The 24,452-nt window shown below is 42.6% G+C and overlaps 1 protein-coding gene across 3 annotated transcripts in view; it reads right to left on the reverse strand.

The window, feature by feature from the left end:
• The window catches only part of LOC105898238 (adhesion G-protein coupled receptor D2), a 46,574-nt gene extending 22,122 nt beyond the window's left edge, over window positions 1-24,452 (reverse strand). For all 3 annotated transcript variants that reach the window (XM_031575477.2, XM_031575476.2, XM_031575478.1), the window contains exons 1-20: window positions 24,151-24,452; window positions 23,931-23,967; window positions 23,814-23,841; window positions 23,309-23,536; window positions 22,346-23,017; window positions 21,294-21,485; window positions 20,668-20,708; window positions 20,034-20,321; window positions 19,713-19,824; window positions 19,435-19,575; window positions 17,282-17,387; window positions 16,943-17,054; window positions 16,656-16,711; window positions 16,073-16,202; window positions 14,104-14,207; window positions 13,123-13,225; window positions 12,561-12,714; window positions 11,381-11,514; window positions 10,866-10,981; window positions 9,550-9,670 (exon numbers count right to left, since the gene is read on the reverse strand). In XM_031575477.2, the coding sequence (XP_031431337.2) occupies window positions 9,550-9,670; window positions 10,866-10,981; window positions 11,381-11,514; window positions 12,561-12,714; window positions 13,123-13,225; window positions 14,104-14,207; window positions 16,073-16,202; window positions 16,656-16,711; window positions 16,943-17,054; window positions 17,282-17,387; window positions 19,435-19,575; window positions 19,713-19,824; window positions 20,034-20,321; window positions 20,668-20,708; window positions 21,294-21,485; window positions 22,346-23,017; window positions 23,309-23,536; window positions 23,814-23,841; window positions 23,931-23,966 (2,874 nt within the window). In that variant the 5' untranslated portion in view covers window position 23,967; window positions 24,151-24,452. The remainder of the gene's footprint in view (window positions 1-9,549; window positions 9,671-10,865; window positions 10,982-11,380; window positions 11,515-12,560; window positions 12,715-13,122; window positions 13,226-14,103; window positions 14,208-16,072; window positions 16,203-16,655; window positions 16,712-16,942; window positions 17,055-17,281; window positions 17,388-19,434; window positions 19,576-19,712; window positions 19,825-20,033; window positions 20,322-20,667; window positions 20,709-21,293; window positions 21,486-22,345; window positions 23,018-23,308; window positions 23,537-23,813; window positions 23,842-23,930; window positions 23,968-24,150) is intronic.

The raw sequence follows: 24,452 nt of genomic DNA on the forward strand, positions 1-24,452 counted from the left end.
CGCTCGGTCCTGACCCATGTGTTAAAAGTTTGTATCAGTTTTCCACACGTATGTTTGACTTGGCGCCTGTAGCCTGCGACCCGGAGAAATTGTCTTGTTTAAAAGCTCGTTTGTTTACAGTTTCAGTCTTCTTCTGCATATGCGTACCATGATTTTTGGGTTTATGGTTACTTGTCTGGTTTCCTGCCTGCACTGATGTGAGTGTGTGAAGTTTGCCCAATTATATCCCTACATGAAAAACAACAGGCAATGAAAAACTGTGAAAATCCCCCATCACTCAAAACTTGTCAGTGGGGGTGACCTGCTTGTGCTAAAGAGTTGCCTGTTAACAAAAAATCAGAAGAATTTTTCTCAGAAAGGAACACTTTGCCGTGTGGTAGGATTTCGATAAAATGCATTCATTTGAGAGGTTTGTCATGCTCGTTTGAACCTTTATCTGGATCTGGAACGGATCTGGATGAATGGTGAAACAACAAACATGTTTTAAAGCATTTTTAAGAGGCATTTTCAGTTAGTAGTCTAAATGACAGAAAAGACACTCAAACAAACAACAACTTGGCCATTTAGTTTACACATCTAATCTTAGATTTAGTGTTTCGTTTCAACATGGAACTAAAATAAAAGTAAAAATCGTGAAAAAATAACAATAGCTGAAAGGACCATGCTTTTGTTAGGATGTTGAAACGTGTCCCCACAGCAGCCTGAGGATGTGCGTCTCATCCCAGCGGCTCTGAGGGTATGGGGTTAATGGTGCCATCCGAGCACCACACATGGCAGTGGAGCTTTGTGGGAGTATTCATCATTATAAAGCAGGAGTCTGTGCGACTGTCACATGCAATCACAGTTTACTACGGATCGCAGGACTTCAAAGTGAAAATGAATGGTAGTTCATAGACATGAAGACTTCATATATCTTAGTTTCGAACACGCGCTCACTCTTGCTCTTTCTCTCTCACCCGCTCTTATTTTTTGAGGGGGGCAGTGCATTTTTTCATTTCGGTCACATGGGACTTACTTGATTCATAGATCAATTTAACCGAGTCGCACTGTCAATTTGTAAAATTCTACGAGAGTCATTTGCATAATATTTCCTCACGCACCGGGCTCCCTAAAGATAATGATTACATAATACTTAGATGTAATGAAACGGTCTGCTGGTCCTCAAAGTTAAATGAACCGTAATAATGTCACTACCACTACTCATTTCTCCGCCTCGCACACGAACACGCTGTGTCTTTAATCTACTAATGAGTCCAAATGAGGCGTGCTTTCGACTCACGTGAGACAGCCGGCGTTCAGTCGCTTTTACCCCCCCAATTCCACGGCCCATCTCAAAGGCGTTTGATTGGCACATGCTTTCACTTAATGAGGATAATTACTAAGAGCAACAACTGCGAGACCACATCTGCTCAGCATAAGCAGCTCTCTGGGCGCCGAGTGCCGATCTGTCAGAAAATGACCCCCTCTTTTTTTTTTACTCCACCTCGCCTCTGTCCAAGACAAACCATTCACCAGCGGCAGCACAGGCACCACCAACACCAACACCGCCCCCCAATCTCCTCCACCCCACCCCCAGTGGATGAGAACCAGATTAATAGAAATCAGCATGTCCCTGTAAACACTCGTTAGGTGGAGAGGCAGAGCCACTGGCCGCAGGGGGGGAAACGGCATGGGAGTGACGGGAGGGTGGAGGGTGGGGTGGTTGGTGTTTGTGCTCCTCGCCCCCCGGTGTGTGACAGCAGCGCTGTGCAGGAAGGGCAAGAGGCCAAGAGGCTGAGCGACATCACCGCGCTGTTGTTCTCTCCCTCACTGCCGTGTTTACAATACGCCCTGCCCCGACAAACATGCGCACATGCTACTCCTGCACGCTGATTAAAAAAAAAAAAAAAACACAGGGCTGGACTGGCTGAACTGATTTTCTGCCTATTGTTGACTAGAAGTTAACGGAGATTTGGCACTAAGGGACACAGGAAAGGGGAAGTTGGTCGGGAAAGATCTGTTAGTGCGTCATTTATCTTCAAAAACTAAGAATTCTTAGACAAACCAAAATTTGAAATGTGCTCTCTCTGTAACGAGTGACCTACTGTACAATTTATTTTTTCATTTTAAAAGCAGTAATGACTTACAAAGGGAGGAAATATGAATAATGCATTCTGTATGTGTTTATTTTTGTTTCATTTCCATCCAGAGACAGAATAGCTCACTTGCAAATTGGCATTGGTATTTGACAGCCCTTACAAAATAGGAGAGGCTTTTTTTTCTCTGCCCCATGCTGACCCAGTTCTTACTAATTATCTGCAAAGTATACATCAAAGCATGCCAAACAGTCCACGGCACTTAGATTAAAACAGATTTAACAGATCTGCTGTTCAGACGAGGCTCTCCTCCACGCAACCTGCCCACCCACGGCCTCTCCACGTCTGCAAGGCTGTGACAGTAGGAGATGGCAAAGTGCTTGACTTATAAATAGAACAGTCAATGTTCAACAAGTGCAATTTTGGTGTCGGGCATTCCTCCTGACACTCTCCGTGATGGGCAGAGAAGGAAAGAGAAGGAGGTGGGAGGGAAAGGGTCATGTTATCCTAACAGAGGTCACGCAGTCACCCCACACTGGTCATGTGATCCTTTAGCGTTCTGCCAGGCCTGCCTGATGGTTTGCTTTCATATGACACAAGCTATTAGTAAATTGAACTGGCAGGTAATTCTAAAGTAAATAAATGCTTGCGGGTTTCAAATAAGAGCAAGTTCTTTGGTGGTGTGCAAATTACAGACATTCTCCTATCCTTTTGACAGGAAGCACATTATTCTCGACACCTATTTTCCCCAAGTCGATAGATACTGGACCATTCTTGTTGATTCCAAGAGAGTTTACAATCCATCAATGCTGAAATATTACATGGTTTCTCTTTTCATTTTGAGGCAAAATGTTCTGTATGTTATTTCAGAATTTCCTGATGCTGCGTTTTTAAGAGTTTGAAAATTTCACAGTAAAATAGTAAAAATGAATCCAAAGTATAGGAATTACGTAATTGATCTGGATGAATAAGCAGCATTGTCATATCTGAAACACACCGGTTTTTGATACTCAAGCAAAAAAAAAAAAACACATTTTAACCAGTCTTTTTTTATAAAACCAAAACAAAGTAAATGTCAATGGCTTTTAACAACGTAAAATTGGCTTCACAAATCCTGACAAATAAACCTTCCAGTGCTGTGCAACGACCAATGTTGCCAACTGCACCGCAGACAAACTTAATGACCCCGATAGTAAAGAGGAATGGCACGATACACCAGAACAGCTTTACTTTTGCGTGAGATATGTGAAACTTGTCCACAGAGAGACCAGCTTTCTTTGATGCCAAAAGGATACATATTTTCCTGCCATCTTCAACAATTGAAAATGAAAAACATTTCCCTGGTATTCTGACTGTTAAGGGCATTGGGGGCCGACGGACGGAGCCATTTGTATTTTTTTGTTCAGAATGCTGCTGTCCCCTAGGCTGATAGGAGTTCATGCCAGTGGACACCTGTCTGGGAAACCACACTCCTGTTTTGTTTTTGTTGCTGTCTGTGCAGTGAGTTAAAATAACCCCTTGCTCTCCCTCTCTCTCCCTCTCTTTCTTTCTCTCCCTCTCTCTCTCCTTTTGTGCGTGTGTGTGGGAGGGGCTCAGAAAAAAACACTGAGAACATGGCACCCTTGTCCCACACTGGAGGTGCCCTGGCATCCACGTGACACAACACTGGCCCTTCCACACATTCCAGATGGAGGAGGGAAAAAAAAGGTGGCACAGAGAAAACATACACAAGGATGGGTGGCATTGGGGGGGGTGCAGCCTGGAGAGGGCACTGAAGAAGCCACACAGCTGCGACAGCTGAGAGGCCTGTGAGAGGGCAGGCCTGGCCCAGCTTGGCCGGCAGGGTTCTGTCCCGCTATTCGCACTCATCGCACAGAGGCTCTGACGTGCCAGACACAGTTAGACACAACCAGCTGCTGCAGTGCGTGCGGGAGAGGAGTAACCTCCTTTCCCTTCTATTAAACTGCCTGTTCCAGGAATTACTATTGTTATTAGTTTTGAAAAATCATTCTGTAATAATGTGGGTGACCACCGTTTTTTTTATGACTAGCATGGGCAACTCGTACAAATATTTTTTTGCTCATCAAAAAGTGCACTACATCCTTTTTACATAGATCAGATTTCCATTTTGGCAGGCTTTATCTAAATATGCCACTCTTAGAAGTGATAGAACTGTAACTCCTAGTTTTGGTGATACCTCCTGTGCTAAAACTGCTCATCTGCTCCATGTACTTAATCCAGGGGATTACGACAATATATTGTCATTAATTATATAAATTAATATCTTTGATTCATTGATTGACTTCTAGGGCAGTATAGTCATTATATAAACCAGTGTTTCTCAACTGGTAGGTCACACCCCCAAAAGTGGGTTGCAGAATCATTCTGAATGCGTGGCAATGTTTGTGTGTGTAGAAAATATATGAACAGTAGCTTTAATATTGAAATGGAAAAAGCTGAGTCATTGTGGTTCTCATGCCTCAATTACAAAGGGAAAATGAATCTCTCTGAAAGAGACAGAGAGCGCAGCCTACTATATGAATCCGAAGTCTCGGCAGGAGTACTGCTGTAACATGAGCGGGGAAAGCTTTGACTTACTAGCAGGGATACCACTGGTGGGCTAGTGGAATCTTTGTGTTAGAGTTCATAATTCTGTAAGAAAAGTAAAATGTTTAGCTAAGTACTGTAGTTATTTTGTTGGGTAATGTAATTTGCAGGTAGCATGTGACTGATATTAGCTATGTTTTTTGCAGTTCATCTGTGGGAAAGAAACATGTACCCTATGTTTGTGTAACAAGCTAATTTGACGAAAAATCAAATCTCAGACCCAAAACGCCAGGCCAGTTTACAACCAATTTTCTAGGTACAGTTTCCTCGGTTACTTAAGCAAATATGACAAGGTTGGTGACTTAACTTAATCAGTTAATTGATATTTTGTATACTCTTATCAGACGACCTTGAAAATACTAGAGGTTCTTATTATTCTTATTTTATATCTAAAATATGTTTAAAATAGGATATCCAACCTCTGCCAAATTATGATTCTTAGCATGTTAAATGCAACTGTCCTCAGATGTTGACTGACATTATACTGAGTTAGCCAGGAAATTAGAAGAAGAAAAAAATTCTACACTAAAAAATACAGAGATAGGCCAAACTCAGGCCAAAATCTCGTGTTACAATAAAACTAAATTTTGCCATTATGTTAGTGCTTTATTATCCGAAGTAAATTCATACTAAGTAAGGCATAGTCACGAAGGTCGCTCTGCTTTCAGAGGGTGCTTCAGATTGGATGGGAATTGAATATTCATTTTTTTGTGCAGGCAGAGAAAAAGGATAACATTCATTACCAGGAAGCTCAACAGCCTGTCATATAAAATATGGCAATTGATTTCAGCAAATTTCAATGGCTCAAACTAAGAGGAAGAAAAAACACCAAGGAACTGAATTGATATTGCCCCCTTGTGGTTGTCATTCAGATGCCTGTAAATCCATCATCTCAAATGCTGCACACTTATTACAACAGTAATTAAAGCCCTTAAACATTCATGGGAGAAACCCTCAGAAATGCTACATTTACACAAATGCTTTCTGTATGAACTCTCCAAAATAAAACTGACTCGATTTGACATCATTTATCTGTCCACTACCATGTCACACCCTGGCACCCCAGCTCTGCACCCCTATGCTCAAAGTTATTGATAGTTTTAAATTATGGTCTAATAATCCAGTGGCCAATGTAGAGCCAGGAGGCTATTATCCCACAGTAATGGATAGACCCGAGCTTTTGAATGACATTGCAGTGAGATTGGATGACAGAGGGTCGGGGATTTATGGTCAAATGAAGCCCACACACACACACGAACACAAACGCATACACACACACAAACACACTATTTATATCTAAGAGCATATGAAGCACGGCTGCATTTATGGGGTGCAAGTTCATAAATATAATTGAAAAGGCAAAATCAATTCAGCGAGTGAAAGTTTAATGCCAGTTGCCCTGGTGTGTCTCATCGTAGGACAATGGAAACTTCATTAACTGGATGCAGAAATCTGTCTACGCTGAGTTATTGCGTTGCAAATAAAACATAACGTTGTTTTTTTTTCTGATAACTATTACAAAGTGAATTTCATCTCAGACACGTTAGTGTGAGTGGAGGGATCTTTAAAGGCTGAACAGGGCTAATTATTTAGTCAATAAGCATAAATCATTATTGAAGTACTTTAAATCTCCTCACACTATAAATGTATTTGCGTAGCATCTGTATCTAATGCACAAAAACCCGCCATGGAAGAACTCTGAGTACATATATGCTTCAAATGCCTCCAACCTCTCATATTGAAATAAATACCAAGAGTGACTGCAGATGTTTCAGCCGTCCAGATGTTTAAAATCTGCTTAGGAAAATTGTTGCAAATGAGATGTGAATGTGAAATGAAAAAGATATCACAAGGTGTGTCTTTTGTTTACAGCTGTGTCAGTTTCAAAAAGAAGGGGGGGGGGGGGGGGACTCTCCTGTAAACACTCAAACAATCTTGTCAAGCAAGCGGTGGGGACTGTGGGCAATGAAAGGCGCTTGTCAACATTATCTGTTTTATTGATTTAACAGTAAAAGCCTGCAGCTTAAGTTTTATGTTGCCTCTGCTACCTATTGAAAATACAATAACTGAAAACAAGAGCTGGATTTTCTTACCACGACGTCTGGAGTTTATGTGTGCCACGCAGGCTAAGTGTTTTTATTTTATTAATGGGCATCATTCATTGAAATGTTTTAGGACTGAGCTCATTAAGTCTTAGTGTCACCAATAAAACACTTAAAAGTGCCAAATATCAGGTAGAGTACTGTAAAATCTGTGAATGTAGTTTAAGATTTATATAATGGAGATAAGAGGAGGTAGCTGAGGTATTAGTATCAGACAAAAAGCAGATGAACTCATTTGAAACAGAATACTTGGGAGTTTTTTCTTCTGTGTTCCTTTGGAAAAGGTATGGCAAGGTCTGTCTTTACAGAGAAGGCATGCCATGTATTTCCGCTGCCTATTTCAGTGCAGATTTTTGGCATCTTTTTGAAGGATTATTTGCACTTCCTTCCTATCTATTTCTCCCTCATTCTCTTTGTCCCTCTCTCACACAGAGAACTATGACATAATGTCTGAAAAGAGAAAAAGGTTTTCACAAATATGATTACTAAGTATTATTATGTCAAAAGACAAAATACGTGGAATATACTTTTGGTTGATTCGTTTCATTGTTACACCCTGTCTGCTGAATGGCTGCATCACTACCACTGAACAGTGACCTTACTTAAAAAAAAAAGAAAAAGAAAAAGAAAAGAAAAACACCTAAAACCTTCAGACAGATTATTTCAAGTCTCAGATTACACTAAACTATTCATTGTGGAGAAAACTTTGGGCATCCCTGATCAGAACACAAGTTAAACACAAACAGCAGTATACTAAACAAGGTATTATCAGTGTTGATGAAAATATGTTATCAAAACTGTACACTACAGACACTGACATTACTGTGTTTGTTAAATGAGAAGCACATAATGTGTTTTTTTTCCCAGTTACAGTAATAATTAATCTCCAGACTAGTCCAGAAAAATAGTGACTTCCTTTCCAGTATGGACTGCATTCATAATTTGTTAAGATGAGAAAAAAGTAATTAGATGTGGAGGAATCTGAACTATTTATAGTGTGACGCCTAATGATCTGGCTCTAGCTAAATCTCTATTGATTTCATGTGGAATATATAGCTCTATTAAAGATACAACTGATTAGCGGCTGCTACAAATTGCCTACACAGGATACGAACAGCAGCAGCAGGGGAGGAGAGTGGACAGCCGTATGTGTGTGTGTGTGTGTGTGTGTGTGTGTGTGTGTGTGTCTGTGTCTGTGTGTATGTGTGTGTGTGATTTGTCAAATTCCTAATGTGAAATATGCAAAGACAAACCTATTACTCTAGCTCTTGTACGTTTTTTTTTTCCTGCGGTGTGATATGAGATACAATATGACACAATATTAGAAAGTTTGTTAAACCATTATTCTATGCATGTGAAAATGTCTTAGAAAAGGTTTTTACATCACCTATCATTGTTCACCAGGTTAGATGATCTGTTTTTAATTTCTGGTATAGGTTTTGCAAACTGCTGGGCATTCAACATATGGCGTAAAATGACAGACAAATAACGGCCACAGTATTTACAGAAATCAAATGCAAAGTAAATCTGCGCAGCATTGGACAGATAGCATTTGTTCTTCACGCTTAAATTGCACCGTGATACATTTAGCACAGCTGCATTTTTGGAATGACAACTGATACAGTAAACAATATCTAATCATTTCCCAGATCGGAATATGTGTTTGCACTTACATCTGACCACATTATCTTACTGTAAATAAATATCCGTTTCAAACTGTACTCTAAATCCTTCTGCTCAGCATGTTCCAGATCACGCTGTGTGTCCGGGAAGATTGCTCTTGCTTCAAGTAGTGTTGTCTCGCTGTAAGTGTCATATATTATGCATCCGTATACGTCTGTGTAAATTTTCCTCTTTGCCTGAATAATGCACGATCATAAATCAATAACTTAGCTAAATTTCATGTTGTGCTCAGTAACGTCTCATTAGCAGTCAGATGAATTATAGCTTGCATAGGGGAACACACACGCACGGGTGTTAGTTTCAGGTCTGCAGAGAGTAAGATGTAGACTGAAAGAAATTGTAATAAACTGCTGCAACATAGTCATGTGATGTCAGTATTACAGTAAGAGAAGGAAAAAGTATGTACACGCAGACGAGTATTTAATGTGTAGCTGATAATTCTATTTGTAAAAAGTTCAACTATTTTCTAAATATAAATTTTCCAAAAGCAGATATTATTAAAAATATTTTTTTCAGGCGATATCATTTAATAACAGACAAGGTTATGTTATGTAATAACAGATCATTAAGATACGACAGCAAAAGACTAGTGCTCATTCTCTGAGACGAAGAACACTCCAACTGAATAGAGTTCAAAAGCGGTGTCATGTACTTCAAAAAAAAGAAAAGAAAGGTACGCAGTTTTTCTTGCGAAATAATTTGTTTTAAATAACTGTATGTTTCCCTACAAGTGTTTGTGTCAAGGCTTTGGACGCATCAGCCCACCCAGCATAGAGACGCAGGAGCCACTCCTATCTGGGCTGCATGTGCACCTCTCTTGCTGGTCGACTCAGCTCTGTGTTATGTAGCTGAAGAGCCATCTTTAATTACAACTGGACAACAAACAGACCAACACTCTCCAAACAGCTCCAAGCACAAAAGTTCACCACAGGACACAGCACAAAGTAGAGTGTGCTGCTGTGTGTGTGTGTTTCTAAATGAGCTCACACACACACACATACATACACACACACACACACACACACACACGCCATACCTACAGAGAAAGACAGACACAGAGAAGTACACGCACACACACTAACCTGCAGAGAGTTGAGGATCACAAAGATGTATGCCATGACTATGGAGAAGGGCACGAGCACCCCACACAGCCAGGTCAGACCCAGGATTGGCAGAAGCACCAGCACCGCTTTCACGGCCGCCCTGCACACACACACACACATACACAGAACAGTCAGGCCCATCTGGGAGTAACTGGGCACCCTGCTAAAAGACACAGTCTCACCCAACACGCCTCACCCACCCACACACACACACACACACACACACACACACACACACAGACAAACATACAATCTTTCCCACTCTTTTTCATCTCTCTTTCGCTCTCTCTCTTTTTCGGCAGCCTACGCCAGGCTCGTCCATTCCCACTCGGGCCTGGTAAAACAGGACAGGCTGGCACAGGCCTGGGGGGGTCAATCCAAGCACAACAGGAGCCGCTGGTTAAACTCACATTGTGACAATTTCCACACTAAATCTGCCTTAATTCTGTTTAGTATGAAATTACCTTCCCGTTCAGGTGACCGCTAAAGCAAACCAGCTGTGGGCGAGGCCGGGCCCCGCACCGGGGAGGTGTGTGTGTTTTATTTTCCGCTTGCCCTGCCATGGCAGCCAACAGAAACGCTTGATGCTTCTCACCCAGCCTCCCGCACATAGACTGCCCATTGATGTGCCTCGTCAAAAAATAACAAATACCCCTAGGCACACTCTTCCGACAGTTTGGACAGGGGTTATTAGCTAAATATGTTTTTGAAAGTGTAATTTGTGTGGATTAGGAAAGCTGTGGGGGGGCCGTTATTAGTTGTTTTATTTATCTTTGCGTTGAGGATGTGAGTGAAAAGGAACTAAGTGTACCTGACATGGGAACACCTTCCAGCAAAGTTCCCTTGTCAACTGTTTTCACCACATCAACCCAATGCAAAGGAGGGAGGCTAAATCATTGACTGGAGGGAAGAGATTTCAGTCGTCTCACTCATGATCCAAGGTAATGCCTAACACTTCGGAACAAAACATCGGTAAACAAGGACGATGAAACGGATGCAGAGGAAAGCTCTGAGCCTGCCTGCCCTGTGTGAGCGTGCCCCATCCAACAAGAGAGATGAAACATCGCCCCCGTGTGGTGAGTGAGAGAGAGAGTGAGAGAGAGAGCACAGTCGATCAGAACTTTGTACAGAAAGAACAAACATAGACTAATACAGATGATGAGTGAAGGGAGACTGAAGCAAGAAAGCCAGGAAAAGAATGTTATCCATTTTTTTTTTATAAAAAAAAGCCATAAGAGGGACAGAGAGACAGATAGACAGATGGAGAGGGAGAGAGAGATGAGGAGGGAGCTTACCGGATCTGCTCGTAGGCCTGCTCCATGGGACTGCTGTTGACAGCCATCATCAGAGACCTCCTCTTAGCCGTGGTGATGGTGATCCCCACCACACGGGCCAACACCATGATGTTCACCTGAGCACACCAACATCACCCAGGGTCAGTGACACAGTCAGTCACACAAACAGACAACAAAGGCCAGCCCACCGAATGCACTGATAAAGACACCAGCATTGAAGAGAAAAAGCAATCAAAAAGGTCTCTGAACAAGTATCTGAAAAGTTATCGCAAGGAGAATGCTGAGGACTTGGCCTCAAAAGGAATCTTTGGTCAATTCAATAGCTCGACTAATAGAGCAATGGCAATGGACCTGGCAATGACACGACCAAGGTCTCAGTCCCCATCATCAGAAAGACCAGCAGTGCTGACCTGCGCCTTCACTGTGCCGCTCTGCTCATCTTCTTCAAATTCTGTTAAAAGTGTTTGTCCTCGTCACAGAGAGTCTTCTTCCTTAAGCGGCGGACGGAGGCTCACCATGATGATGAAGATGACGGGTCCGGCGAAGCCCCAGATGACCCCGTTCTGCACACTCAGCCAGCAGTGTCCGTCCGCGGCGTACCTCCCTGAGGCCGACGCCAGCGTGATGGTGACTATGACAACGGGTAGACCTGAGACACAAGTACAGGTCAGCTCCATTTAGCCACTACTCGACTGGGGTACACGACAACAAACAGCTTCTTTATTTATTTGATATGTTTTACGAAGACTGAGACGAGAGAAACACACAGACAAGTACACACGAGACCACACACGCAAACACAAGCAAACAGCAAAACAACAAAACAACAAAACAAGCAAATGTGGACACAAAAAGCTCTTGCTCATTCACAATCACACATCTACTAGTACCCAAAAATATATATACACACATGCAATGCACCACCACTGTGTGCCAAGACTGACCACGCATACCTAAACAGTTCTTCGAATACATGATTACCCATCCCCTGCAGCTATGGATATCTCTCATATACAGGAAAAGCTTTTAAACGCGTCTCAAAGATCACCTGAATACCTAACTGATGACAGCAAGATCTAAAGACCATGGGGTTCAATTCAATCAAGCATTTAAGACTGACTTGCATTGGCATTTAGACACCAAATCGCTTTATTGAATTCGCTCCCAATTTGAGAAACCAATAAATAATGGCCGCAAGGTTCTCTGCACTATTAACACTATGTGTTCATTGATCACTGTATGTATTTCGCGTTGATGTCTTTGGATGAGAAATGGAAGAAGTCAGCTTGAAATGTACAGCTTTATACTGAAAAACTGAGACTACTGTCAGTGCATGAAAAGTACACTTGACTAGAGCTTACAGTCTTCAAAGATAATAAATATTTATACTCTTCAGGGGTTCGTTACAAGTTCAATGATCTACACAGAACCTCTTTCAGATAAAAAGACCATTGTAGGCAGTTGGAACATTTAGGAAGCACAAGGCCAACAGACAAAAGGGCTGCAGAAAGACGTTTTTGAAACAGGGTTTAAAGTTGAATCTTGATGTTGAATCTTCTTTAAGAATAACAGATACCGTTTCTAAGACTATGACCTAAATATATCAAATGTATTTCAAAGAAGAGGACAACTCAAGGGAGAACTCAGCTCAAGTGCAGAAAGTGCAAAAGAACAGGTCAGAGAGCAGCTCTTTACCCCAGCCAATGAGGTAGTAGTATTTCATGTGTCGGTCCTCGCTCAGGTTGACCGTCACCACTTTGCTCCAGAGCAGCAGCCCCTCTACCAGCATCCAGCTGAAGGCTGCCATGAAGAAAAGATGCAGCAGGGCCGCCACGAGCGTGCAGGCCACCTAGGGTCACGGGGTCAGAAGGCCACAGGCAGAGGGCAAAGGTCAGTGACCAGAAGCAAACATAAACACATGGAAAATGTCAGAGTATTGACTACACATGATGAAAATGTCGAGGGGGGAAAAGAACAACATATGCTAAAACACAAGAGGATTTGGGAATGTGACGACAGATGACATATCTAATTCTGATTACACGAAGCTACACATGGAAATGATGGAAATAATGGAACTAATCAGAGGAAACAACATTAAGTCATTCTTTTAAACGTTAACACTGGATGCTGTATATCCAGTTAAAGGAGTCTATTTTACTTGATTACAAGCTAAGAAGAGCCCAATCAACACCACCTTACACTAGTTGTCTCTGTGCTATTAATAAATTAGATACTTGATATATTTTGAGCAGACCTTGTTGTTGATAGCTGAGCCACTGCAGAGAAGCACTACCTGTGCACAGGTAAGAGCAATGAACAGATTCTTGTGGATAGATGTCCGATCAGACTTGGGAATACTGGTAATAAAGGTAATAAAGAAACAGTCACAACAAAATCCCACGAAAAGAAGCATAGCATTACACTATATTCCACTGTGAATTGAGAAGGATAATTATATCACAATTAACACACATATCATTGTGTAACGCATCTGTGCATTAACACCCCTCTATTTTAATGTGTATGTGCATGAGTGTTAATCTGAGCCTGGTACCCACTCCCTCCATGTCCATCCCTTCCTCAGTAAATGTGCTGTTGGCCTGCGCCTGATTAAGTGTGAACAGGCCATCCGTCTCCTCATCAGAGCCCTGACCCTCCATCCAAGCCCAGCTCTGACTAGCCTCTCCCTGGGTGACCCTTGGACTTAATTACACCGCGGCAGTAATGTCACCATAAAACTTCAGCCGGCACCGCACCGGGTAGAGTGTGCGGTCAGAGTGAACTAATTACCAGATTAGTGGAGTTCAATAGGGATACTGCCTTAAAACTGAGCCACTATTGACCAGCAGCAGATGCACTTTGTGTGTGTGTGACAGCACTGAGGACTCTGGGAGAACTGAGGAGAGGAGAGGGATGTCATCTGTCTGCACGAGGATGTGAAAGTGTTGTGTACTGTTGGTACGAGAGTTAGCAAAGAGATGTCTGACGATACATTCATCAATCCATGTGCTGGTGCACACATTGCAGGGAGTGTGTGTGTGTGTGTGTGTGTGTGTATGTGTATATATATGTGTGTGTGTGTGTGTGTGTGTGTGCATGTCTGTGTCTGTCCCTGGGTGTTCATGAATAGACAGAGTGAGACAGTCAATCTGAGGCATCTTTCACCCACTCAGCATGATTTTGGGGGGCAGCTTCTCTTTGTGAAACCAACACACAGACACACAGAGATACTCACTCCAGCACAGTAAACAGCATCAAGGTCACCATCAGTGCACAGAGTGACGCCCCGGAGCCAATGAATGTCAGCTTAGTCAAAATACTCTGCTCCTGTGGGCTCCACTGCAGGAAAAAAATGACAGAGACAGGAGCCAGCCAGTCAAAACACACTGCCGACATTAGTATTCGCAGGCACAACCACACACAGAGAGATACACACATATAGCCAAACACACGTACAACCACACAGGTCGGTGACAAACACGCGTACCCTTAGATGTAACGATGACCTTCATACACACAAACATTCTCTATCGCTTTGAGACATGCAGACAGACCAATGTACACAACCTCCATCCAAGTAAGGATAGCACACACATATACACACTCACACACACACACACGCAGTCACTCACTTGCACAAACACAAAGTCAGGCCAAGCACTACAAACTCCGTGGGTGATAGAGAGAGCTCTGAGCCAGGAGTGGTGTGTGTGTCTCCCTCGGAAAGCGTTTGCCAGGACTGCTGCAGGTTGGTGGCGGCCCTTCACTCCGCAGCTCAATGAGCCAGTCAGTCCCCCGGACAGTGCCAAGAGTCAGTGCAGAACCGCGCTATTTTCAGCTCAAACTGTTTAGCTGGTCAGTCAAATGACTTAATTTTGTCGCTGTGCAAATTCTCAAGGACATTTTTGTCAACAAAAGGGCCAGTGTGTGTCTGTCTCAGCTCATAAGGCCTCACCTGTTACAAAATAAAAAAGACCCACCACATACGCTCTTAGAAAAAAAGGTAAAGAAGGTAGCACCCTAAAGTGTTCTTTGGATTGTGTCACCAGAAGAACCTCTAAAGGCTTTATACTTAATACTCTCTGTTGACTCACCATGACAAGCTTAGCAATTTGCTCAACTGAAGAAAAAATAATAATAATTTGGCCCAGAAGATTATTGGTCTAACAAATAGTTTCTGCCAAAAAAGGTTTTTAACCTTTAAAATAAACGTAATAAGACATTCTTTACCATGTGAGTAAAGACAGTACAATTATAAAGTCGACTGAGATCAAATGCCCACTTCTGTGAATTAAATCCTAAAACATTAGGAGAGTAGGTAAAAGTGAGTTTTCAGTGATCTCATCGTCAACCTCAACAGCAGGATTTACAGGGATCTATACCTGAAGGACCACAGTTTCTCCAGCATTACAGTTCACTCCAAATCTGCCCCTGTGATATCTCCCTTAGTCCAGTCATGGAACACCTACATTGGTGTTCCCCTTTACACGTTGTTGATACAGTTCTGAGACTATTGTTTATCAGTTATGTGCTATTAATCTATGTTGTATCAGTTTTACATGTTATGTAATTTGGTCCTGATTTATTAATTTGGTCTTTGTCTTTCCTATTATTATGATGATGATGATTGTTGTTAATAATAATAATAATAATAATTAAAAAAATATATATGCTACATATTATTCACTAAACTATGGTAGGCACTAAGGGACAATTTTTCTTCATATAATCTAAAATTAAGTAGATCAAGGTACAGATGTTAATTACTTATTTAATGAAAATACACACCCACTAACAGTACAGTAGATTCTCCACTAAGCAAAGACACAATACTCAAGGGAAAAGTGGCAAAATATGACTCCCTCTCTGGGTCTTTCATTCAAACAACTACCTACAAGCACAAGCCACCCGTAGCCACACCACTATTCTCTGGGCCAAGACTGCCACCTACTGGATATACCAAGCTACTGCAAGTGCTTAACACGCGCAACCTCCAGCAGTCAACAAGAGGTCAGCTCGTGAGAGAGAAAAAAACAACATTATGCCAGTGAGTCACTTGCATTGTGCCTGGTTCTCATTTTGCATGGAATGTTACTCTGGCATTGACAAACTGCACTGCCGCCTCTGAGGCAGATTAGGCGTTTGATATTTAGGAGTCTGGAAACAATGGGTGATATTTTTGGGCACATTTTTTTTTCCTTTACCGTTGCCTCCAAGTAATTCATGAGGACTGCAAAGTTGGTGGTGTGGTTGCAGAAGCAGGCTGTGCCAGTGGAATCCGACTGGGTCACCCGGCAGCCTTCAGTGGACCAGCTGGAGGCCTGGCTACTGGCCCTGCAGAAACGAGCAGAGGAACTGGGGCATTATCTCAGAGACATTACCACGACTGCGTCACCACTAAACACTCTACTGTGGACACAGACAACGGAAAAGAATGAGAAAGACAAAGACAAAGATACAAAGATAGATAGATAGACAGATAGACAGATAGATAGATAGATAGATAGATAGATAGATAGATGGATGGATGGATGGATGGATAGATAGATACGTAGATAGATAGATAGATGAATGGATGGATGGATGGATGGATAGATAGATAGATAGACAGATAGACAGATAGATAGATAGATAGATAGATGATGGATCGATAGAAAAAAAAAAGGAAACTGACTTTTAAAAAACCTCAAAACGAGAGCAAGAGAGAGGATGGGGGGGGGGGTGTAGAGTCATGCAATGGAGGGGACGGGGATATCTGGGTGGAACAGAGCAGGATGTCATACTTACATCAGGCTGAAATTCCAGAACACGCACATGGGTGTGACCAGCCGTGAATACTCCACCTATAACAAAAACAGATGTTTTCTTTCGCTGTACTCCCTGTCGGTTCTCTGGAGCCAAGAGCAACAAGGCCCAACAGGCCCAAAGCCCAAGCGCAGATCCCCAAGGAAGCCCCATGAATTTTACAAGATGTGAAATCGCAAATAATCTCTTATATTCTGACATATCTACGACCTACGAGTACCGGGAGAAAGTAAGGCAGGTGGTTTAAGACCATGGATATTCATGCTTACCACGCCTGGGGCGGACAGGGTGTAGTGGACAGACACCGGTACGTTTGCTGATTTGGAGACATCTCGAACAGTGGCGGAGATAACCGCAGAAGACAAATGACCTGTTTGGGGACTGTTAGGATACCACACTTCAGAGACAAGCTGTCAGAGAGCTCCAGTTTGAGGAATAACATCTTTTTCATACTGACACTTCTTCATAGTGACTTCAACGGCTATGGTTTGGGTCATCAGAAAATTCATTTAAAAGTAAATTATTATCCAACTAGCAAGGGTAACACAATTAAAAAAATGTATTTCAACAACTTTGTTCTTTTGAGAGAGAGCACACAGTTTACAGACCTTTGGCCACTTTTCACTTCTTCCGATGAGTGAGTCTGCTGCTCGTCTGTCTCAAGGTCTTTGAGGTGGCTGTAGTAGGTGTGGATGAACATCACATCCCTGTGGCCTGTCAGTCAAGAAAGCACGAGTCATACTCAGAGAGCAGCATATACAGTCATGGACAAAAATATTGGCACCCCTGCACTTCTGTCAGATAACGCACCACTTCTCCCAGATAATTGTTGAAATTACAAATGCTTTGGTATTCACATGTTTATTTCTATTGTTTGCATTGGAACAACACAAAAAAACAAAAAAGGCCAAATCTGACATGATTCCACACAAAACAAAAAAAAATGGACTTGACACAATTATTGGCACCCTCAACTTACATTTTTGGTAGCACACCCTTTGGAAAAAAGAACTGAAATCAATCGCTTCCTATAACCATGAATGAGTATCTTACACCTCTCTACTGGAATTTTGGACCACTCTTCTTTTGCCAACTGCTCCAGGTCTCACATTTGAAGGGTGCCTTCTCCAAACTGCTGTTTTGAGATCGGTCCACAGGTGTTCTATGGGATTTAGATCTGGACTCATTGCTGGCCACTTCAGAACTCTCCAGGGCTTTGTCCTGAACCATTTCTGGGTGCTTTTTGAAGTGTGCTTTGGGTCATTGTCCTGCTGGAAGACCCATGACCTCTGACGGAGACCCAGCTTTCTGACACTGGGCCTTACATTGTGCCCCAAAATTCTTTGAGTCTTCAGATTTCATGATGTCAAGCGCACAGCCAAGGCATCCGGTGCCAGAAGCAGCAAAGCAACCCCAAAACATCCGTGAACATCTGTCCACAGGACGTTCTCCCAAAATGATTTTGGCTTCCCCAGGTAAGTTTTGGCAAACTCCAGTCTGGCTTTTTTATGTCTCTGTCAGCAGTGGGGTCCTCCTGGGTCTCCTACCATAGCGGCCCATTTCATTCAGATGGCGACGGATAGTGCAAGCTGACACTGTTGTACCCTGTGTCTGCAGGTCAGCTTGAATTTGTTTGGAAGTTGTTCTAGGTTTTTTATCCACCATTCAAACAATCCTTCGTTGCAATCTTTCATCAATTTTTCTCTTCCATCAACGTCCAGGGAGGTTAGTGTCAATGTCATGGGCTGTAAACTTGATGACATTAATCCCGGTGGACACAGGAACATTAAGATCTGGCCGAGGAGACAGGAGGATTGTGCTTTTCCACAATTTTGGTTCTCAAATCCTCAGACAATTCTCTGCTCTTCTTTCTCTCCATGCTCAGTGTGGTATACACAGACACACAACACAAAGGTTGAGTCAACTTTTATCCAAAAAGTTACTGGTTGTAAGTGTGATTTCTATATTACCAGCAACTGTGACTTTCCACAGGTGAGTTTAAATACAAATTAAAGGAGCATTACATGCTTGAAATACAATTATTTCTTACAATTTTGAAAAAGTGCCCAGTCTATTTTTGGAGTTTTGTGTGGAATCATGCCAGATTTGGCTTTTCTTCTCTGCTTTTTTGTGTTGTTCCAATGCAAACAATAGAATTGAACATGTGAATACCAAAGCATTTGTAATTGCAACAATTTTCTGGGAGAAGTGGTGCATTATCTTACAGAAGTGCAGGGGTGCCAATATTTTTGTCCATGACTGTATGGAGTGCTAAGGTCTCAACAGAAATCTGGTCACTCACCTCCCGTTAAATTCAAATTAAGTCTAAAAAGGTGTATGGCCATCCAATCCATCTGTCATCAAAGACATCTGTTGGCCGTTCCCTCCATCATAATGATAGACTGGCATTTCAGCTTCATTGTTTAACTAACATTTTAAGTCAACTGCTCCATTTCAGACAATGTTTTGACAGTGTTTTGCTTGACTTTCTCACTTAAGTGCATATGAAAATGAAAGTGCGTACAAAATGGCTCTTGTAAAGCTTTTTTACTCTTCACCAGTGATACATGGCTAAGAGTCCATTTGTCACCACAGCGTCTCCACGACAAAGCCTTTAGTGAAATGTGCCATACATACACTAAACTGCTTAAGCTGACTGAACAAGTACATTAAGTTGATGTTCAAGAGTCCATTGTGGTAAAGGCTTAGTGTTTCTCATGCTTGAGCTAATGACAGTACAGATGAAAATCCCTCTCCTCACCGAGAGCATGGAGTCTCTGCACCTCTGTGTCGGGTATGAGGATCTCATCCTGGCTTTTACTGCTCTGGCTGCCAAACGCAGATGGCTTGTACACACAGCTACAGCTCATCTGAGTTAACTTGCGCGGCTCCAGGTGCACATCTGAGAGAGAGAGGGGAAGAAGACAGGGAGGAGAAAGGAGGGAGACCGAAACGAAAGATGGAGAATGGAAAGCACAGTGATATATGAGGATAGAAAGCAAAGAATAATCTGAAAGTCTGAAAGAGATAGTTCCTTACCAATGTTTTTGGTTGAAATAGTAAAACTTTTGCCCTCTTTCCATAGCACATCAGCTAGTGCCCACGTCAGCTTGTCAATGCTTTGTATTATTGTGAATGGCTTGGGGGAAGCCTACAAGAAAAACAGCATGGCAAACTTTAGGAGAGCAAGTAGCCACAATTAACCTTTTATATTGCTATAACACACATTAACACCGTGCATAGGTATATATATGCATATCCATGTGAAATTACTGTGTAATTACATATTAAACACAGCTTAATATGAGAGCGAAGATGTTTTTCATGTTTCTGGGATGATTTTATGGAAGACTGACTCACTTCACCCTCAGGGGAGTCCATCCACTGGGCTGCCATGTCTGGGGTGATCATCTCACTCGCAAGCCTCAGATAGTCTGTCGCTAAGGATACGACAGCCTCGCGTGAGGCATTGGCAGTGTAGATCTGGGTGGAGGCAGCGCGCTCGATCATCTGAGTGAGGTGCAGCACATCTATTGGCATCACCACACCCGGACCGGTCTCCAGGACCCCAAGGAGCACGGCGATGAGGTCACTGAGTCTGGAGAGATCCGTGGCCGCCGAGGAGTTGAAGTAAATCTCCTCAATCGCCTTTGGGATAGAGAACACGGGAGTTAACAGAAGGCTAGAGATGAGAGCAACGCTGAAAGAATTTAGCCATGCATCCACCACATGAGTAATAAGCACACACATACAGTTCCACTGGAGGACTAGGAGCTGAGCAATTCATACTACCAGGCTATTAACGTCAGCCCTATTTTCATTAATTAAAAACAATTGGCTTTTTTTTATTCAACTATATACAAATAGTTTAAAGAGTGCAAAACACTGAATAAAAACATGCATGACTTGTGTTTGTTGACACTTGTGTGACCTGTTAAGGGTCATCTGGTTGAACTTTCAAACTTACAAATGTGGACAACGAATCCTCACTCACTTTTGAGAACAAATCAGTCCTTGGAAAGACGTCCAGCCCAGCTGTGACATGGGCGTGGAGAAAAACAGTTGGAATATTAACACCCATTTATCAGAGATATACGCTGATGGAATGAGAAACTAATAGAAAAATCTCCCTCGTCGTCTGTCAATGCAATACTATAATAATTTCATTCCAGGGACATATTGCCACCTTTGCCACCATTATAAGCATACTTACCAAAGAAATAAGAGAATTATTTTAGATCTGTCATTCTTCATTTGACACATCTGCAACTAATAAGCTAGGAAATGTAAGTTTTCTTCTATTTGTATGCCTAAACTGTTTAGCTGAGCAACTTTACTTGGGGAAAATCGAGAAATATGTAGGAATTAACACAAAGATTCAGTTACATACAAAAATGGAGATGAGGGCCTAAAGATAAATATGAAGTTTTAATGTGTTCATGCTTTGTATTTCACTGATCAATGCTGTATAATACTAATTTGATTCAGAGAAAAATCATAAAATTCAGAAAGAACTGTGCAATCACTAGCCTCAGATGAGTAAAAAAACTGCTTGTCTGTGTGTGTGTGTGTGTGTGTGTGTGTGTGTTTGAGGGTGTGTGGAACAAAATGTGGCTTTACATTTCAGAACCTGGCAGACGCCCACTTTGTGACTCTGACACATATCCAATCCCCAGCCGCCACTCATTGGATCTATGGTCACACAAGCCCCTGTGTTGGGAAAGAGGACTGTCTGCGCAGAGAAGTTTTGATACTGCCAGCTCGTCTCCAACTGAGGGACTAACAGCTGGCTGGCGAGCAGGCTGCTATTCCCTGTGAAAAAATAAAAACAACAAAAAAACAAAGGAAAAAAAAACATCATCATAATAGCAAAATACCAGACAGATTTGTGTAAATAATAATTCTAACTGAGTGGGTCCTGAATTGAAGAATTGCAGGCCGGCCAAGAAAGCAGGTTTCTTTCGTTTGTGCTGATGTCATAGCACCAGAGGGAGAGGACCTACGCCTGTGTAAAGCATACACAGTGCTTCACATCTGTCCATATGTTCCCCTTCCAAGGGAATCATGGGAGCCGAGGGGCGATTACTCACCATTCTGGGCCATGTCAGAAGCGAGCAGTTTGTTTTGAAGGGTGGGATTCAGAATTACAGCACACATGAAATATTTACAACCATTAGGAGTTGAGTTTGCCAATTACAACTTGGCTAACGTTCCCTGTATTCATGTGGGTCCAGGCAGACGGAGATAGAGAGAGACAGACACACATAGGAAAAGAGAGAGAAAGAGAGAGAAATGAGAGCAAGAATGAGAGGGAGAGAAAGAGTGACAGAATGGCTAGCGAGATGGGGGGAGAAAGCTGACAAAAGAAAACAAGAGGAAAGGAGAAGAAGGACGGAACAGAAAGAAAAAGTGAAAGAGAGAACAGAAGAAAGGAAGAACAAAAGGAATAACAGAAATGAAAGATAAAGCAAGAGAGACAGAGAGGAAGAGGGAGGAGGAAAGTTTCCTCAAAGCAAGCCTTGGAATTCACTCTGCGAACAGTGCACCCCTAAGGAGGCCTTTGCGAGAGAAGCTATGCTGTAATCTAAGTCAAATGAAGTGAGTCCACCCCTAAAACTTTCCTCTGCCCTCCTTTCCCCCCTTCTTCATCTTTGTCTGATTTTTTTTTTTACCTTGACACGGGGAGTTCCCCCAGTAATTCTTCAGAGAGGGCTCAATTTCCAGGGCCGAGGCGCTCCACTTATAAAGCAGGCCAGGGGAGATGGGTGAGCACTCCTTTTCCATGGTTTGGATTTCGATGCTGTCCAGCGCCCGGTCCCAAACGTGCAGCTGCGTCACACTGCCACACAAGGACTCGCCACTCCGGAACCTTTTTCCATACCCGTCACCTTCTTGCCCCTGGCCGACAATGAAGACGCCATCGCCTCCTATGTCCTCACCAGGGTACAGCCCGTGGCCCAGATCCACAAGCTGCCCATCTGTCCAGATTTCCCAGTTCCCCTTGTCGGAGCTCCAGCTCACACACACTGAATGCCATGCCCCATCGTTCTGGAGCGCCGCCACCGATAAGCCCACATTGCCGTGAACCAGCAGGGTGAACTGGATAGCCGCCCCCCTCTCCAGAAGCGGAACCTGGGCCTGGAGCTGGAACTCGTTAGCGAATGAGCTTATGGAATAAGAGAACACAGTGGAAACTCCATGGCAACCGAGTTCAAAGAGGACCTGGGAGCATACGGTCACTGCATTCATAGGGGGGAAGGCGCGCAGCAGGCGAGCCGACTTCCGGTCGGAGTGCCCCGAGAACTGCAGAATGAAGGAGTGTGACATTGGGGACATCTGAAAATCTATACAAAAAAGAAGAAGAAAGAAGAGAGAGAAAAAAAGAAGGTGTATCATAAATGAATGGAATAATGTTACGTCAGCCCCCTCTGCAGTCACACATCGATTGTAAACACTAAAGAAACACTTTCTTCTCTCTCTCCCTTTTTGCAGTTTAAACGTCCCAGCTCCGAAAACACACTAACCATATTTCCAAATTAAGCACACACAAGCCTATGTTGAGGGAGAAACATTTACGTCAATAAAAAGGTGATGATATTCAAACGAATTGGCAGGAAATTGAACACTTGACTCACCATTTATTTGTGTCATGACTTTCCCTGCAATCCAGACAGGCTGAGTGATGTTGAGGGACTGCAGAAACTTGGTCAGCTGTCGGTTCTCAATGTCACTGGAGACCCTGGCCAGAGCTCCAGATTTCTGGGCGCAAACCTGTAGTGTTGCATTCCAGTTGAGGTGGTTGGGCACTAACTCATAATGGTAGTTCTCAACAGGAAGATGAGGGGTTCCACTCAGCACAAAACCTGTATGGCCACAGTTGAGGTTAAACCAAAACGACATGAAGTTCAGTTTTGGCAGTTCAAGGGTTGTAAAATGATTGGCAAGTATATTCTACTGTTCCACAGAACCTAGATGTTACTCTTTTTTCTACATCTCCAAAGTCACACAGTTGAAGCATCTTCTTGGCTAAATTATTGGTAAAAACATGTGGTATACACACTACAACACTATGACAACACATACAAACTGCAACAGAAACAGACATCTCACATATTCTCAGCTCAAAAGGTCTCATTTTACCTTTTACGATGCAATGAAGACATCCAACCTGTGAAATTAAATGGGTTCACATGAATTGTGACTACAGTAAATACAACTTTAAAGGAATTCAGCTGATAGCACAAACAGGCTACTCACAATGACAGCCGACTGCATCAGATTTAACCACAGCATACTGTAAGAAGGAAACTGCAGTTAGAAACTAGCAATTAAATCGACATCAGCTGCTATAACACTGTGATAACGCCGTGCGTAATAACTCCTTCGTAGCCAGTTCGTTCACCATTAAACTCAAGAAACTTACCAACAAAACTTGCCGCACTACAGAAACGCCAGGTAAGCTGATACAGTGACTTACCTGAACACAGCTCTTAGCGTCTTCAAAAAAAATGTAACGATGGCTACAGTTCAGTTTTCCCTTTGTTTCAGTAAGTCCAACATGAGAAAACGTTTGCTTTCATTCAAATTCCATCGCCAACTCTCACCAGAGCTGTTCGGTATAGTCCTTAACTGGAGTAACAGCTGAAAAAGCAAAAAAGATATTATATCCAAAGTAGCCGCCGTTCTCCTGCCGCAAACTTATGGGAACCTTCTAAATGATATCAGCGTTTGAGTATGATGCGCTGACAGAGCTCGAGGAGGGGTTAGCTCGAGCTGCGC

This window comes from Clupea harengus, chromosome 10, assembly GCF_900700415.2.
Source record: "Clupea harengus chromosome 10, Ch_v2.0.2, whole genome shotgun sequence".
Classification (NCBI taxonomy): domain Eukaryota; kingdom Metazoa; phylum Chordata; class Actinopteri; order Clupeiformes; family Clupeidae; genus Clupea; species Clupea harengus.